This window comes from Hippocampus comes, unplaced genomic scaffold (assembly GCF_001891065.2).
Source record: "Hippocampus comes isolate QL1 unplaced genomic scaffold, H_comes_QL1_v1.1 scaffold127, whole genome shotgun sequence".
NCBI classification, from domain to species: domain Eukaryota; kingdom Metazoa; phylum Chordata; class Actinopteri; order Syngnathiformes; family Syngnathidae; genus Hippocampus; species Hippocampus comes.
The window spans coordinates 544,781-559,615 of record NW_017805500.1 but is presented as its reverse complement, the minus strand read 5'-3'; the positions used below and the strand labels follow the sequence as shown (position 1 = coordinate 559,615).

At 46.8% G+C, this 14,835-nt stretch overlaps 3 protein-coding genes across 5 annotated transcripts in view; all 3 read left to right on the top strand.

Moving 5' to 3' along the window:
• Positions 1–845: 845 nt before the first annotated feature.
• On the top strand, positions 846–5,574 carry LOC109520052 (uncharacterized). Of its 2 annotated transcripts, XM_019877010.1 has the most exons (7): positions 846–1,400; positions 1,758–1,865; positions 1,962–2,018; positions 2,115–2,273; positions 2,338–2,497; positions 3,073–3,173; positions 3,594–5,574. In XM_019877010.1, the coding sequence occupies exons 1-7, from the start codon at positions 1,389–1,391 to the stop codon at positions 3,759–3,761; spliced, it is 765 nt and encodes a 254-aa protein (XP_019732569.1). In that variant the 5' UTR covers positions 846–1,388; the 3' UTR covers positions 3,762–5,574. The 2 variants fall into 2 exon arrangements, with proteins under 2 accessions (XP_019732569.1, XP_019732570.1); XM_019877011.1 differs by lacking the exon at positions 846–1,400 and having other exon boundaries at positions 1,837–1,865; positions 1,962–2,022.
• A 711-nt stretch (positions 5,575–6,285) lies between these two features.
• Positions 6,286–10,959, top strand: LOC109520047 (zinc finger protein 331). Its single transcript, XM_019877006.1, has 7 exons — positions 6,286–6,524; positions 7,202–7,410; positions 7,477–7,569; positions 7,641–7,730; positions 7,919–8,029; positions 8,148–8,271; positions 8,475–10,959. Exons 1-7 carry the CDS (start codon positions 6,500–6,502, stop codon positions 10,103–10,105), a joined length of 2,283 nt encoding a protein of 760 aa, XP_019732565.1. The 5' UTR covers positions 6,286–6,499; the 3' UTR covers positions 10,106–10,959.
• Positions 10,960–11,970: 1,011 nt separating this feature from the next.
• Positions 11,971–14,835, top strand: part of ints13 (integrator complex subunit 13) — a 10,244-nt gene continuing 7,379 nt past the window's right edge. For both annotated transcript variants that reach the window (XM_019877064.1, XM_019877063.1), the window contains exons 1-7: positions 11,971–12,397; positions 12,482–12,727; positions 12,804–12,878; positions 13,096–13,298; positions 13,396–13,476; positions 13,580–13,670; positions 13,746–13,874. In XM_019877064.1, coding sequence (XP_019732623.1) covers positions 12,503–12,727; positions 12,804–12,878; positions 13,096–13,298; positions 13,396–13,476; positions 13,580–13,670; positions 13,746–13,874 — 804 coding nt within the window. In that variant the 5' untranslated portion in view covers positions 11,971–12,397; positions 12,482–12,502. The remainder of the gene's footprint in view (positions 12,398–12,481; positions 12,728–12,803; positions 12,879–13,095; positions 13,299–13,395; positions 13,477–13,579; positions 13,671–13,745; positions 13,875–14,835) is intronic.

The following is a 14,835-nucleotide window of genomic DNA, read 5'->3' as shown; positions in this document are numbered from 1 at the left end:
TATATATATATATATATATATATATATATATACATATATACAGCGAGAGAGAGGGAAAAAAAAGCCCAAACAAACGGAAAACCGTGACCAATCTTAAACCAAGCTTAACCAAACATTAATGCAACTTATTAATTTAATAGGATGCAGGGGACGGAAAATCGTCTGGATTTCCCACACAAACAAATTGCAGTTCATCAAAGAGTATTTGATTTCTGAAAATATAACGAGAAGCATGCTTGTTTGCGGGACACAAATTTGAGGTTACTGTAGTTGATTGTCTCGAAAAATTCTGACCTTTGAAAGAGAAGAGCGATCCGTTTGGATTCGGAGGAGGGGCGTGTAAATGCAAAATATGCGTGCAAGATGTTGCCGAAAGCTTGGGATAAAATGAGGCACGGCATTCTCAAACCATCTTTGATTCAAATCGGGTCCATGTTTTCGGAAAGACGATCTTTTCGCGTACGCATTTTTGAGCGGGGTTCGTCTTAAATGAGCTCGGTGATAATATCACTTCGTTTGACGGCTATCGACCGACGTGCAACGTAATGTAAGTTGAGGGGTTCGTTGTTTTTAGTGGATAGCTCTACTTTACGAAAGGCAAAAAAAGAGATGGAATCCTTTAAATGCAGTTTTATTCAAAGGGGGAAAAAAAGTCGCCACAGCACATTCGAGAACACAACTCTCCTCGTAACTAAAATCACTTCCTGCTTCTCTTCCTTCAACAGCCAATCAGAACCTATCAACATAAAAACACGTCTAAGCAATTATTAAACAACAAAATATCATTTTAAATTACATTCTCTTTTTATTTAGGTATTCTTAACATGAAATATGATGCCCAAACATAAAATGATAATAATTAATAATATAACATAAGCTTACAGCAGTATGAAGTTAGCGTATCGTGTCTTGCAATATGCTTCTCTGTTTGTGAGATCCGTTGCGCATATATGATGTAGTAGCACAGATTGGTTGAATATCAAAGCCGTTCATTTAACATTCACGAACGAGCAGATGTCAGGAGATAACTCCCCCCCTGGCATCTTCCGAATGGAAAATACAACCCATGCCGGTATCGAGCCGATCGCCTCGCGGTCCGCTGACGAACCGGAGTGATCCGTGGGAGAAGTCTCAGATGTGGTCAGCGTGTGACACAGTGACTCAGCCTGTAGGCGGCCTCTCCAAGCCTTCAAAAACACTCCGCCAGTCTGTGTTGGAGGCAGGCAGACGGATGGCCCATCCTCAAGTTTCACTGCTTGGACCTCACACACACACACACATACGCACACACACGCGCGCGCGGGGGGCTCGCAGTTCTCTCCAGTTTTTGGATTATAAAGACGCACTTCCATGCAGCGGATCAAGTCAGCTTTGCATTTGTGCTCCATATGAGGGAGAAAGTAAGCCCGGCTTCTTCTCTGTCCGTTTTGTCTCATTCGTCACGCGTTTGCGTGGATTTTTCGAATTGTACTTCGTTGGGGTGCACGCGTGGAGCGTTGCGTTCCTGTTGTTGAAAATGATATCTCTTAAGAGCAGTCTTTTGGCGCGTATGCATGGTGCAAATGAAAAATTGACATTTGGTTTCGGTCTTGGTGTTGACAAAGGCAGATGAGCTTGTGTTAAGCCTGCAGGGAGATAATATTGACCTTATTGCATGTTGGCTTTCGTCATTGCGCCAGGTACAAACTCCGTGACGGCGTCGCATGAATTATCGTTGATCAGACCACGCGTACCTGACAACTCGGACTTGTTTGCAGATCTTCAAGGCACCTTGTCTCCTCTTGAGTCTGTTGACAAGTTGGAATCTGTGCTGTGGAAAACTCGGACCCCCAATAACTGATGATGTGAGCAAGCTGTCGCTGCTGGTGTGCTTTTTTTTTCCCCTCTCACACACACACACACATGCACACAAATGTTAATTTCTGTTGGATTTGTGCACTGAGTTGTGACGTCTCCTTTAGAAGCACAACATCCCTTCCGATTATGAGATTCCTGTTTATTACATTCCCAAAGAAGTGGTATGTACGTGACGAATTTTTCCTGCATGGCCTCGCCAGCGGCTGGAATGTTTTTTATATTCTGCCCTGTCAATGTTTTTTTTTTTTTTTTCTTAGTCTGGTGAGTGTTGGGTGGTATTAAACGTCTACCCATTGGAGCAAAGTCTTCGCAACCTGGCCGACATGTTTGGCGCCGTCTCCTCCAACAGGGAAAACATCCTGGTCTTCGTCACCATGCTGAAGAGCCTGCGCTTCACGTTTGACAACCAGGAATTGGTTAGGCGTCGCCGTTCTATTCGGCCGTTGCGTACGGTGAATTAATCGAGACGTTGCCGCGCAGGAAACGGCCATGCAAGTCTTTCAGTGTCACTACAAGGAGGGGAGCTTGAAGAATGAGCTCTATTTCGACTACATCGAGGAGATCCTCAACGCCGCAGGTCATGAAGCATCCAGTTTCTCCTGCAAGCCGCCGCCTTGTCTCAATACGGCAAACGGACCAGGTAATTAATGAGGGTCTTTTTCGTCAGCTTTATTGATTTCCTCCCTTCGTCACACAAGTCTCTGAAATGGCATCGCGAGCCCACAGTTCACAAAACTCAACAGGCGGTGGAGAAGAGAAGTGGCAGTAAAACAGGCCAAAATCCAGGGCCAAGAATCTCACATGCATATTTTGGGGGTTTTTTTCGGCATGTGGGAGGAAGCTGGTGTACTCGGAGAAAACCCGCGCAAGCAAATGGATGATTTTTACCAATATGGATTTTATATTTAATACAGAACAGTAACTCAAATGATGTGTATAAACAAACTCGTCCATTATTGTAATAATTTTGGAACAGATTAGGGAGAGTCCGGTCGTAATTTGACATTCAAATGCATTTTTTTTCCCACTGGCCAATGGGGCATCTACGATTGAGCCTTACAAATTCTGCCCAGCAACAATCAAACAAGCGAATTACCTGTTGCTGTTTAATTTTCTTTTTTCTAGACTGAATAATTATCCTAAAAGCACAAACGGATGTTTTATGATTTCTTGTGAATATTTTCAAACGGCATGATGATGTGTCCTTCTCGGCAGGGGGTCAAAAGGGAGGTCGCGATTACAGATGGTGGAAAAGAACGCCGCTGCTGCTGGTGATCGTTCCGGTCGCGGCTTGCGTCGTTCTCATCGTATGGCGGGTGAGTGGATTCAAAAAAAAAAAAAAAACGCTCGGCTCTGTCGTATTGACTTTTGTGACTGCCATGCCTCACAGCAAGATTTGTACGATCTCGGGCAGTTATTTTTGTTGCAGCTTCTTTCCCAGCGCATCGGAACATATTAACATTATGCAAACAATATAATCGCCTCGCAAACAGTTGTGAAAATGGCGTCCAAACTGAAACAGGACTAGTTTGTTTGTTTTTTTTTTTTCTTAAAAAAAAAAAAAATCCCCATTCTGAAATTTCCAAGGGCCATTCCAATAAAGCCGAAACGATGACGTACTCTTGTCTTGGAGAGCACTTCCTGAAAAGGAAATTCCTGTTCATAAAATATTGATCGGTGCTTTGAGGTTCCCCTATTAGCCACCTGGCGATGATACTCAACGGGATTTTCTTCAGGTCACATCAACGAGACATTCGCCGGAGCGCACCGCCGAGGAGATCGAAATGTCACCCGCCGACTCCGTCCTCAGCGTGTCCGTTTCCGTCCCGCTTCAAAAGCCCGACGGCGTCGCCTGCGATGCTCTCGCGGAGGAGGACCCGCTTGCCGGTCATGACAGCAGGTGAAGGATAAAGATGAAAAGCAGGGGGAAAGAGATCTGAATGGGAGAAGTTCCGATGGCTCATTCTGCCCCAGATGTTGCGTGTTCGTCAAGGCGGCGCCAAGCTGCTGCGAAGACGAGCGTGCGGTTAATCAAGACGCAGAATTCTCTTGGGCTACTTCTTGTACAAATCGTAGATGGACTCTTCTGACTTTAAGAGCAATGTGAAAACTGAGCCCGGACTGTCAGATGTGGATTCAGCTTCCAATCCGAAAATCTACAATGCCTACTTGGTATCAAATGTGCCGCCATTGGACTATGAAACATAACCGAAAAAAAAAATGGAGAAGAGCTGGACTGGATGTTCTTCTGGAGGAATGGACCAACAAATTTGGAAATCGGGTGTCCTGTTGGCAGAGATGGGAACGCGAGTTATTGCGGCATGGACTCGAGTCACTGTTTTGATGACGTGTGACTTAACTCGACAAAAACTGAAAGATTCGAGACTGGACTGAAGAGAGGACGAGGTGTTAAAGTGAAATATAGGTCAAATAAATTGTGGAATAATAAGGTTATGCGACTTGACCGGAGACAAACTGTAACTTAGTTTGACTTTTGCGAGGCAAAACGCTTTGGGGCTATCAGGGTTGAAACGATTAGTCGACTAGTCGAGTTCTACTCATCGACGTTTCTAGCTTGAAGGCAACAAATCACTAATCTTGAGACAAACTGTCACTTGATTTGACTTTCGCAAGGCAAAAAAAATGTGGCACTATCAGGGTTGAAACGATTAGTCGACTAGTCGAAATCTACGCATCGACAAATCACAAATCTTGATTCGTACAATATCAATGACGTCGTGCATTATTTGACTTCAGCGCGCTATAGTCGACTACCATTTTTTTTTTTTTTGGTCATTCAACCCCGCTGAAGACTTGCTTGAGATATCAATCATGTCATCGACTAATCGACTCGACTTTCAGCACACGATAGTCGACCACGAAAGAATTTTAGTCGTTCAACCCCTACGTCGGACTTGCTCGAGATTTCAACCACGTCGTCAATTAACTGATATCATGTCCCGATCTGGTGTCGAATATTATATCCATTGGATTGTCATGTTTTTTCTTCATGCCTTCTTAGCCTAGAAACACATCGAGAGTGATGCCGCCGGGCCGGTCACGCACTTGTTGACATTGCGATGATCGGTCACAGATGGCAAAGCCGCCGCTCGCAAACAACACTGCGCCCGCAGTTCAACAAGGGTCCGACTTTGTGTATCAAAGCTCCGAGCAGATGGCAAAGATAGCCACGGCCAGACTGGCCGTGAATCCTTCCATTGTGTGCCCCTCTCCACCCGTGATGTATCGCCGTTTCTTCTTCTTCTTCTCTGCCGCAGTAAAGAGGACTGGACTTTCTAATGCCTCATTCACTGAGTCAAGCCCGTTTGGGTCATGAGAAGATGACTGTGTGGAGAGAGGATGCGTCACACACACATACACAGAAAGGGAAGACAGGAGCGTCGAGGGGATACGGATGGACGGACGGACAGGCGGATGAGCTCAGCGAGGAGCATGAGAGGGACGCTTGTTCTCGCCCCACAAAAGACGTGGCCGTAGGCTGGAGGAAATGCCACTTACCAATACGACCGATGTCGGCGGAGTGCGATGAATCAACGGGCCAGGAATCTCTGCCGACCGCACGCAATTGCGGACGGTGATAAATATTCCAATAATAGTTTTTCAGTACGCCAACGATTGCGTTCCAAGGAACCGCTTCATTAAAATTTACAGAAGTGCAAATAGCTAAAACAATTGAGACCAACCCAACCCCCCCCCCCCCAAAAAAAAAAAAGGCCCAGCTGTTGGATACAAATTACATCCTGCCTAATGTGAAAGTATTAGAAACAGATCCGTTTGATGCAGTACAGCGCTAAACCACTGCCAGCTACAACCACAATAATGAAATATCGATGGATTAAAAAATATGATGATGATTATTGCCATCGACAGCTCTGGATGCCAAATATGCATTGTAACTGGGAGTGTTGGCAGTGAAAGTCAAACTTTGTATTGGAATAAATTCGTTGGATGTATTTATTGGGAAGATTGCATTAACATTAAGGAAAACATTAATTTAACACTATTAACATTGTAACTACGCATGTGACATTTATGTGTTGGTTGTGTATTTTATGCCAGATGCGTTTTGCAAAATTTTTAAGGGCAGAACCAGCACTGGTTCTGCCTGGTGTTACTAATTATTCTTACATGGACTGGGAGGGAACAGTTCATTGTCGCAATGATAATTTATTTATTATGTACCAGAAGTGATCAGATTTAGCAACACTGCTTTGTTTTTTTTTTTTGTTTTTTTACATCTGAGTGTGAACATGTTGTTAAATGAATTTCCATGGCGTCACGGTTTTCCCGTCTTGAAATAATAACACAATAAACATATTTTTGACAAGTTGATGCTGTAGTGTCATGAACTCTTGAGTTTCCGAGGTAACTGAACGCATCATTTCGAATCAAAACTGCCATCCTTTTATTTTATGCAGTCACTTCCGCCGGAAACGTCTAAGCTTTTGTTTTGGAAAGCTACTAGCCACGGTCGCCATTATTCTTCCTGGCTTGACGTTCGATAAAAAGACATTTATTTGACTTTTATCGTATATTTTTGAAGCAAACTGCACATCTTCATTTTTTTTATACGACCCGTTTATTCAAACGCGAGTTTGCAACGCTGACCAGGGGCCAAAGAATGGAGAGGCGGTCCGAGGGTGTCGGTAAGTTGCTAAGCTAACGTTGGTCAGCTAACAGCTGCCGCCAAGAACAGTTGAATAAAATGGCGCATTCAGTTGGTCACTGTCCGTAACATAGAAACTAACAGTCAAGGTTTTGACCGTGAATGTTACGCAAACTCTTTACGATGTGCAGCAGAGCGCAGAGCCTGCACGCGCTTGAACAAAAATGAATCATCGTTGCCCGGATGTTCCGATCGCATTCTGCATGGTTGGTTTTGTTGCGTCCCATAATGTTACATGCACCATCAAGCAAAATTCAAACATTAGTTCGCTAGTTAAAAATCGGATGCACGTGGGTGCCCGTGTCGTTTGCGATGCACGGTTCGGCTCATTTGCGGATGAATTGCAACGATTACTGTTTGTGGTTCCGGTTTTAAGTGCGTCTGCGCACGTCATGCTCAATGACATCACTGCATGGTATAATTGACTTGCACGGTGCTGTATATGTACTTGGCCATAATCCTGCATTCATTATATAAAAGGGAAATTGTGCGCGGATGTGTTGGTGTTCCTAAAGAGTGTAAAACCAGCCCCGCGGGGCCGCACATAACGCACATGCCAGAAACCACCACTTAGTGAGCAAAAGTCCCGGACTGTGAGGACAAATACGATGAATGGCTATTTTTCCGGACGGCTAACTTTTGTTGTCTGACCCCCAGGTGCTGGATGGGCTCTCCCACTGGCCTCCCTTCGCCTGATGGCCTCCCCGCTGCAGCTGACGTACTCGTTCATGTGGCAGGTGATCCGCCAGAGAAACGTCAGTCAGTACAAGAAGGTGGAGGAGTTTGTCACCACGGTGACGCAAACCGTTCCGGAGCTCATGAGTTTCAAGCAGACGGCGCAGCTCGTCTTGGGCTTGCGGGCGAGGGTAAGGCGGTGGTATTCGACGAATCGTTCCACTCTTATACGTCTGATAACGAATTTCTTCATTTAGATCATTTTGGATTTGCTCCAGGGGGAGGGCCAACCAGACTCCCGCGCTATTCAAACGCTAATAAATAAACTCAAGATCGCTCCACCTGTAGGGGTAAGAACGCGAGCACTCTTTTTCCAAAAATGTAAGCGGCGTTAAATGTTCAAAACTTTCTGTCGCGAAAGGACGTGGAAGTGGACAAATGTCAAACCAACTTCATGGTGCTGGTCCAGAATCTGCTGAAAAGCCCCGCAGAGAGGAAGCTCTTCTTTAAGGTACGCTACGCCATGCTAGGACAAAACGTCGTTGAACTGGGGGGGTCCACGTTGTCATGGATACGCTGGATTCACGCAGGGTCTATAATAATAATAACAAAAGCTTGTCTCCGTGGCAACCCATGTCGCCTCGCTCAGCCTTCCCAGATTTCAGAAGGAATCTCACGCGTTGGGTTTTTCCTCCGCAGGAAGTGTTCCCGGTTCAGTATGGCACAAAGTTTGACACGGCGCTGCAGACTCTGATCGCCGGCCTGGTGTGCAAGTTGGAGCAGTTGCTTCCCGTTCCCAATCTCTCCCAGGTACGAAACCAGGATCACGAAGCGGACCGCGAGTCGTCTCACGGTCCACGCCAAACGTGTCCGCTCGCATTTATGTTCCCTTGTAACGCCATCTTGAGTCATCGTTTTTCCAACTCAGCTCAGTTCCATGATTTCATCGCAACCGGCTATGCTGGAGGCATGCGGCGGCGTCATCCCCCAAGGCGGCGACCTCAAGACTCTCCTCCTGTACCAGCAGTCCAGAGGACTGCTATCCGGTAAAGGTATGAATGAGTTCGCTTTTGATTCAAAGCAAGCGCAGTGTTCTCGAGCAACAGTTTGGAAAGAGTTTTTCCAAGTAGGAAGAGGCTGACTCCCACGTCACTCACCGGGTTAGGCCCCGCCTTCTAAAGCCGAGTGCCAAACATATATTCATGGTGTCTGGGTTCTTGAGGTATGATCTTAACCAAACCTTCTCCGTGTTCAGCAACCATCTCGTCTTCAGTGGGCGACTGCGTGCTCTCGTCCCTCGCCTTCCGACCCAAACCCGTCGAGCCTCCTCCTTCTCCGCCGCCGCCTCCTCCGCCGCCGCAGCCCGCGGTGAGCCCTCCGGTCACGAGCCCGCTCACGCTCACCGACCACGACGACTTAGGCGACATGTCAGACGATTCGGAGGACGCGGAGGTCGCCGTCGTCGCCTCGCAGGTCGACACCGCCGCCGGGAGCGCGGCCGCAAAAAGCGTCGCCGATCCGGCGGCGGTTTCCGAGGTGGATCTGGAGCAAAGCGAAAAAGCCGACGAAGCGGCGGCGCCGGACAAGTCCGAACCGCCGCGCCCGCCCGTGAAATCCATCCCCTTTAAAGTCGTGACCGTGCCCAGGAAAACGGCGTCGCCCAATTCCACCGTCACCAAGGACGGCCAAAAGGTCCAAACGCAGCGCGTCACCCTGCACCAGTGGGTGTCAAAGATCGCCACCAACACCATCGCCCTCCCGGCCTTGCCGCCGCTGCCCCTGGACCGCTTCAGCGACGACGACTACTCGCGGCCGAGCATCCGGCGAAAGAAGCAAATCCGCCCCCCCGCCGACCGCTTCAACTGCAGCATGTGCGACAAGAGCTTCCCTTACCAGTCCAAGCTCATGGACCACGAGCGCATCCACACGGGCGAGAAGCCCTTCGCGTGCACGTCGTGCAGCAAAAGCTTCCGCACGCAGGCCTTCCTCAACAACCACCTGAAGACGCACAGCACGGCGCGGCCGTACGCCTGCGGCCAGTGCGGCAAATGCTTCGCCAAGCTGCAGAGCCTCACCAAGCACATGCTGGCCCACAGCGGGCAGAAGCCCTTCTACTGCGACATCTGCAACAAGGGCTTCACGCAGTCCACCTACTTCAAGCGGCACATGGAGTGCCACACCAGCCAGATGACCTTCCCGTGCAAGCACTGCAACAAGAGCTTCCCCACCGCCTTCAAGCTGGCCAACCACGAGCGCTGGCACACCCGCGACCGCCCGCACATGTGCGAGCGCTGCGGCAAGCGCTTCCTGGTGCCCAGCCTGCTGAAGCGACACATGGGCTACCACATCGGCGACCGCCAGTACCTCTGCTCCCAATGCGGCAAGACCTTCGTGTACCTGTCGGACCTGAAGCGGCACCAGCAAGACCACATCCCCAAAGCCAAAATCCCCTGCCCCGTGTGCCAGAAGAAGTTCTCCAGCAAGTACTGCCTGAGGGTGCACCTGCGGATCCACACCCGCGAGCGGCCGTATCGCTGCTCCATCTGCGAGAAGAGCTTCACGCAAGTGGGCAACCTGAAGGTGCACATCCGGCTGCACACCAACGAGCGGCCCTTCAGCTGCGACGTGTGCGGCAAGACGTACAAGCTGGCGTCGCACCTCAACGTCCACAAGCGGACTCACTCGCGCAAGAAGCCGTGGATCTGCGAGACGTGCGGGAAGGGCTTCACCATGCCGGGCCTGCTCAAGAACCACGAGCAGTTGCACCTGCGCGAGGCCGACCCGGACTTCGCCGCCAAGCGTAGGACCAGGGCCAAGCAGAAGAAAAACGCCCTCAAGAGGAAGTTTGACGAGGAGGAGGAGGAGGAAGGCATCGATGATTTTTAAAGGAGGCGGTCGTGTATTCTTTATCCTCTGCGTAGAGCAACTAATATTAGTGCCGTGTCGATGAGCTGAGAGAAGAGCTGAGACGTCTCAAGGCACGGTATTCGTCTTTTGTGTACTGCCTCCAAGTGGTCAAGTCAGGCCATTCGATTGATGCAGTGTGACAAAAGCTGAAATTCTTTCACATTTTTACTTTGTCGTTACTGTGTGTTTTGTATAGAGTACAATATTACGGTGTGCTGTTTTTCATCCATCAAAATATACTTAAAAGCATTTTTGGAGGGGAGCGGGGTGGCAACAAATGCAATTTTTATTTATTTCAATTGGAAAAAAATATTTGTTTTAAGTTACAAGAGTGGGACAGAACAAATTGAACCCTTATCACAAGGCGCCACCGTATTTTGTCGGCAAGCTTCTTGAACTTTTCTTTTTTTACTCCTTCCTCAATAGTTTCCCCTCTACCAGCAAGATTATTTTTGTACCGGGATGCAATGAAAGATCTGAAAGGCAAGCATGGCTCTTGCCTCTGAATCGTTTTCATTGGTAAAAGAAAATGTGAGATCAAACGTTAGAATTTTTTTCTTTTGTTGTATTGCAGTGCATGTGAATGTCACACGTGTTATTGTTTTGTTTTTTTAACACATACAGCACATCTCTGCTTCTTTTCGGGTGGGGGGGGGTAACTATAGTTTGCTTTCAGTTAGGCGCCCGTGCGTTAGTGATTATAAGTATAACCAGACTCTATATTTCATTGTACTAGTATTTGATTTCTTTCTTTTAATTTTATAATTGAAACGTGGTAAAATTGTCAAATGCGTTACCCCAGTTAGAACATTAAAAGTGAGAGCGAAGGATTACATCAGTGTTGTCATTTCACTGAGTCATTCATCTTCATATACGGTGATGAAGTCGGCCATTAATCCTTCCAGCTGTCCGCCTCTCAACACTTAAAATGTTTGGTCCTAATGACTTTTTAATAGCAAGTCCTTCATTTTTGCTCCCCTTCTGAACTCCTCGGGGGTTTCGGGTCTCCCATTTCTGTTTTATTGACGCTCCCTTGCATTTATATAAATCGGCTTTTGCAAAAGTAGCAACAATCAGGAAGTCAAACTTTAAATCACATGTTTAGTTGAGGGATCGTTCAAGTCAAGACACGCTGAAGGAGAATGCGACATCTTTGAAACGCATGGTTTGGATTAACGCTTATTTTTATGTGGTACGCGATATTGTGGGCCAAGCTGGGCCACTTTTTAAAGCAAATGTACAGTCAACAAGAAGTGAGTCACTTCCTTTCCGTACCCAGGAGACCTTCCCCGACCATTATGGACAGCCAGCAGTATGAGGCCACATTATCCATACATTAGTATGTAACTTAATCATCAGACTGGTCTGCCTTGTTGTCAAGGAGACACACTGACATCTGACATTGAAGAAAACAATGCAGCTGTTGTGGCTTATATAGATGGTGTAGGCCCATTTAGTTGCATGTGTTTCGTAAAGATTAAAAAAAAAAAAAAGGACAACATCAACTCGAAGACAGACGTGTGTGTGTGTGTGTGTGTGTGTGTGTATCAGGTGTATATATATTACACACAAAAGTGAAAATACATCAAAAATACTGCAAGTTGAAAAAAAATAGCGTGTTCCTACGCTTGTAAATTACATTATATGTGATAGATATGCACATTGCACAAAAATAAATAAAACAATATAAATACTATATAAGTTGAAAAAATACTTGTTAAATGTTCATTAGCGTGTACTTATTCTTGTTTTAATTTTATTTAATTTACATATTACTTACGCTGTCGTAACTATATTTTCTGGTCGGAACTGTCGAGGCAAGAACTTGTTCGGGGGGGATAGTTAGTGACGGACAAACGCCGGCCATATTTCCGCTAATAACAATCCTAGCCAGCCTACCGTAAAGGTTGTTTTGTACTCAGGTGCACTTTGGCAACCGTCATGGAGAACTGTGACGAAACGAACACATTTACTTTAATGATAAGTATTCAGTAGTCGTTAGCAATAAAAGTGAAACAGAAAAAAAATAATAATCACGATAAAGCTCCGACCGGCCAGCTTAGTGATGACTTGCGCGATAGCCACTTTAGCATGTAGCCTGCCTACGGTTTGGAGTCGGTTCTCGTTCACGTGTCTTAATAATAATAATTAGAGATTTCTCATTTGATTTCCAGATGAATAAATGAAAAATCTACCTTTCCATGGAAAGTGCAACCATGTTTCGAGCGATCATTTCCTGACTGGGAAAACTTTTGAAAATATTTTCCACGCGTGAGTAATGACATTTTTACTCTTAACTTGTCTTATTCGACAATGTTTCATTTGATTGACTCCAACACTTTCTTTACGGTTCAGCATTCACTTTAGGCTTACAAGATGAAGATGTTCTCAGTAGCCCACAAGACTGTCTTTGTGGTGGACCACTGTCCCTACATGGCTGAGTCCAGTCGTCAGCAGGTTGAGTGTGATGTGCTGACCAAAAGCCGAGGCCAGGGAGTCATCCCTCTGGCTCCCGTGTCCAAGTCCCTGTGGACGTGTGCTGTGGAGTGCTCCATGGAATATTGCCGCATCCTCTACGACATTTACCCGCTGGACAAATTGGTTAGTGAGCCCTCCCGGTTTGTTTCTGCAAGGGGAGGCCAGATGCTTTCAAGTAAAAATCGATATTTCTTTCCAGATTAACTACATTGTGAGTGACTCTGAGTTCCACCTCTTGAATAGCTGGAAACGTGATTGCCAGAGCACTCATGAGGTTAGTATTTCCCTTGAAACAATTTCCCCGCCCCCTGACCTTTAGTGAGCCACTGCACATATTATGTTAGAAAATTGTCATCTCACGTCGCCAGAAAAAAAGTATTTAAAACTACAATAAACTCACTCTCCACACCACAGCGGTCAGGAATCGCTATCCTGCACTTTTGCACAACTTGAAATGTGGACACCATACTTACATTTCCATCGCCTGACAGCTCATGTCATCTCTGGCCGCGGTGGGGCCCCCCAACCCGTGCGAGGACCCCGAGTGCTGCAGCATCCTGCACGGGCTGGTGGCGGCGGTGGAGTCGCTGTGCAAGATCACCGAGCTTCAGCACGAGAAGCGCATCGCCCTGATGGACATGGCCGAGCGAGTAGCCAACCGAGGTCGGATTATCTGCCTAACGAATGCCAAAAGGTAGACGATCCAGTCATTGGAAAGTTTTGCATGATCAACATCAACCGAAAAAATGAAAAGGAGGGGATTTGATGTCATGTTTTGTCGAATTTTACAGTGACACTCATGTGCGCATGTTGGAAGATTGCATTCAGGAGACCATTTTGGAGCAAAACAAGCTGGCAGCAGGATCCGACAGGTCCGGTTGTTAGCTTGCCCGCTGACTGTTATGCCCGTGCACGTGGGAAAGGAGAGCCACTGTCGCTGAAGCATTTTTTTTTTATTTACTTTTGCTGTTTCAGATTGATGGCCATCCAGCAATGCGAGCTGGTCCTCATTCACATCTACCCCCAGGGCGACGACACACTGGTGTCTGACCGGCCCAAGAAGGAGGTTGGCGCTCAAAAAGCTTCCTCGTCGATATTTACATCACACAATTTATTTTTGGGGGATTTGTCTTTCCTCCAGGTGTCGCCTCTGCTAACCAGCGAGGTTCACAGCGTCCGCGCGGGGAGGCACTTGGCCACCAAGCTGAACATTCTGGTCCAGCAGCACTTTGATTTGGCCTCCACCACCATCACGAACATCCCCATGAAGGTAAGTGCCCTTTGACCCCCGCCCGCCCAGCACCCATCGCTCACATATTCCAAAAATCACTCAGCGTCTTTGCTTTGTCTAAATGTTCCAATCAGCCGTTTGCATCGCTCCACTCGCGTCTGCTTTGAGTTCTCACTCTCGTCGCTTGGCCACACTCTCCGCGCGAGCCCCTCCTCACTTCCAACGACTCATCGCTTCATCTCTCTTTTTTTTTTTTTTTTAAATTTATTTTTTTATTCCTTTTCGTGCATCTCACCTGCACGTCGAAGCGACTGAACCCTGCTGCTGGTTTCATGCTGTATTTTCTGTTTTGCTAGCCCACATTAAATGTTTGCGAACAGGTTAGTACTCGATTCTCACACACACACGCACGTGAGGAGGAAAAGGGCATAGTCCGAGTCATGTGTCGTGTCTCTTTTATTTTGTTGTGTGTGCGTGTGTTGTACGCTCTTTTTTTTTTCTTTTTTTTTTTTTTTGCAAACATTCATTTGATGTGTGAGATGTTCAAAGAAAGGCAACGTTGGTCTCTGTATTTAAAAAAAAAAAAGCAAAACAGCACTACATTGCGAAATGTAAATACTATGCCCCATGCTCCTTGCGAGTGTTGTCATTTCGCGACAAAGTAATTGTCCCACTCAACGAAGGAAATGCAGATTTAATTTGTGGCTTTGTTAAAAATACACGGACCTTGAAAAATAATTGCGTACGATATCGCAATATCAAGGGTGGGGGTGGGGGGTCGAAATGAGATGATTTTACGGTAATCACCGTCGGAATCGATCAACTGCAGCGAATTCTTGTGATCCAGAAAAGCATTGCGACCACTGTTGCCTCTTCTTCACCCTGAAATCCGTTCAGTGTCTGTCTGTTCCTCCTCCGCTCTCCACTTCCAGTCACCCGCTGTGTTCTCCTGACTACATCACTTCAGTGTTGAAACACACCTTAATAATAATAGCCCCCC

Bases quoted from the DNA above. Each gene is read 5' to 3' on its own strand.
- LOC109520052 (XM_019877010.1), top strand. The intron at 2,019-2,114 runs GTATGTACGTGA...TTTTTTTCTTAG, and splicing joins ATTACATTCCCAAAGAAGTG to TCTGGTGAGTGTTGGGTGGT. The intron at 3,174-3,593 runs GTGAGTGGATTC...GATTTTCTTCAG, and splicing joins TCGTTCTCATCGTATGGCGG to GTCACATCAACGAGACATTC.
- LOC109520047 (XM_019877006.1), top strand. From the start codon at position 6,500: ATGGAGAGGCGGTCCGAGGGTGTCG. The intron at 6,525-7,201 runs GTAAGTTGCTAA...TCTGACCCCCAG, and splicing joins GAGGCGGTCCGAGGGTGTCG to GTGCTGGATGGGCTCTCCCA. The intron at 7,570-7,640 runs GTAAGAACGCGA...CTGTCGCGAAAG, and splicing joins AGATCGCTCCACCTGTAGGG to GACGTGGAAGTGGACAAATG.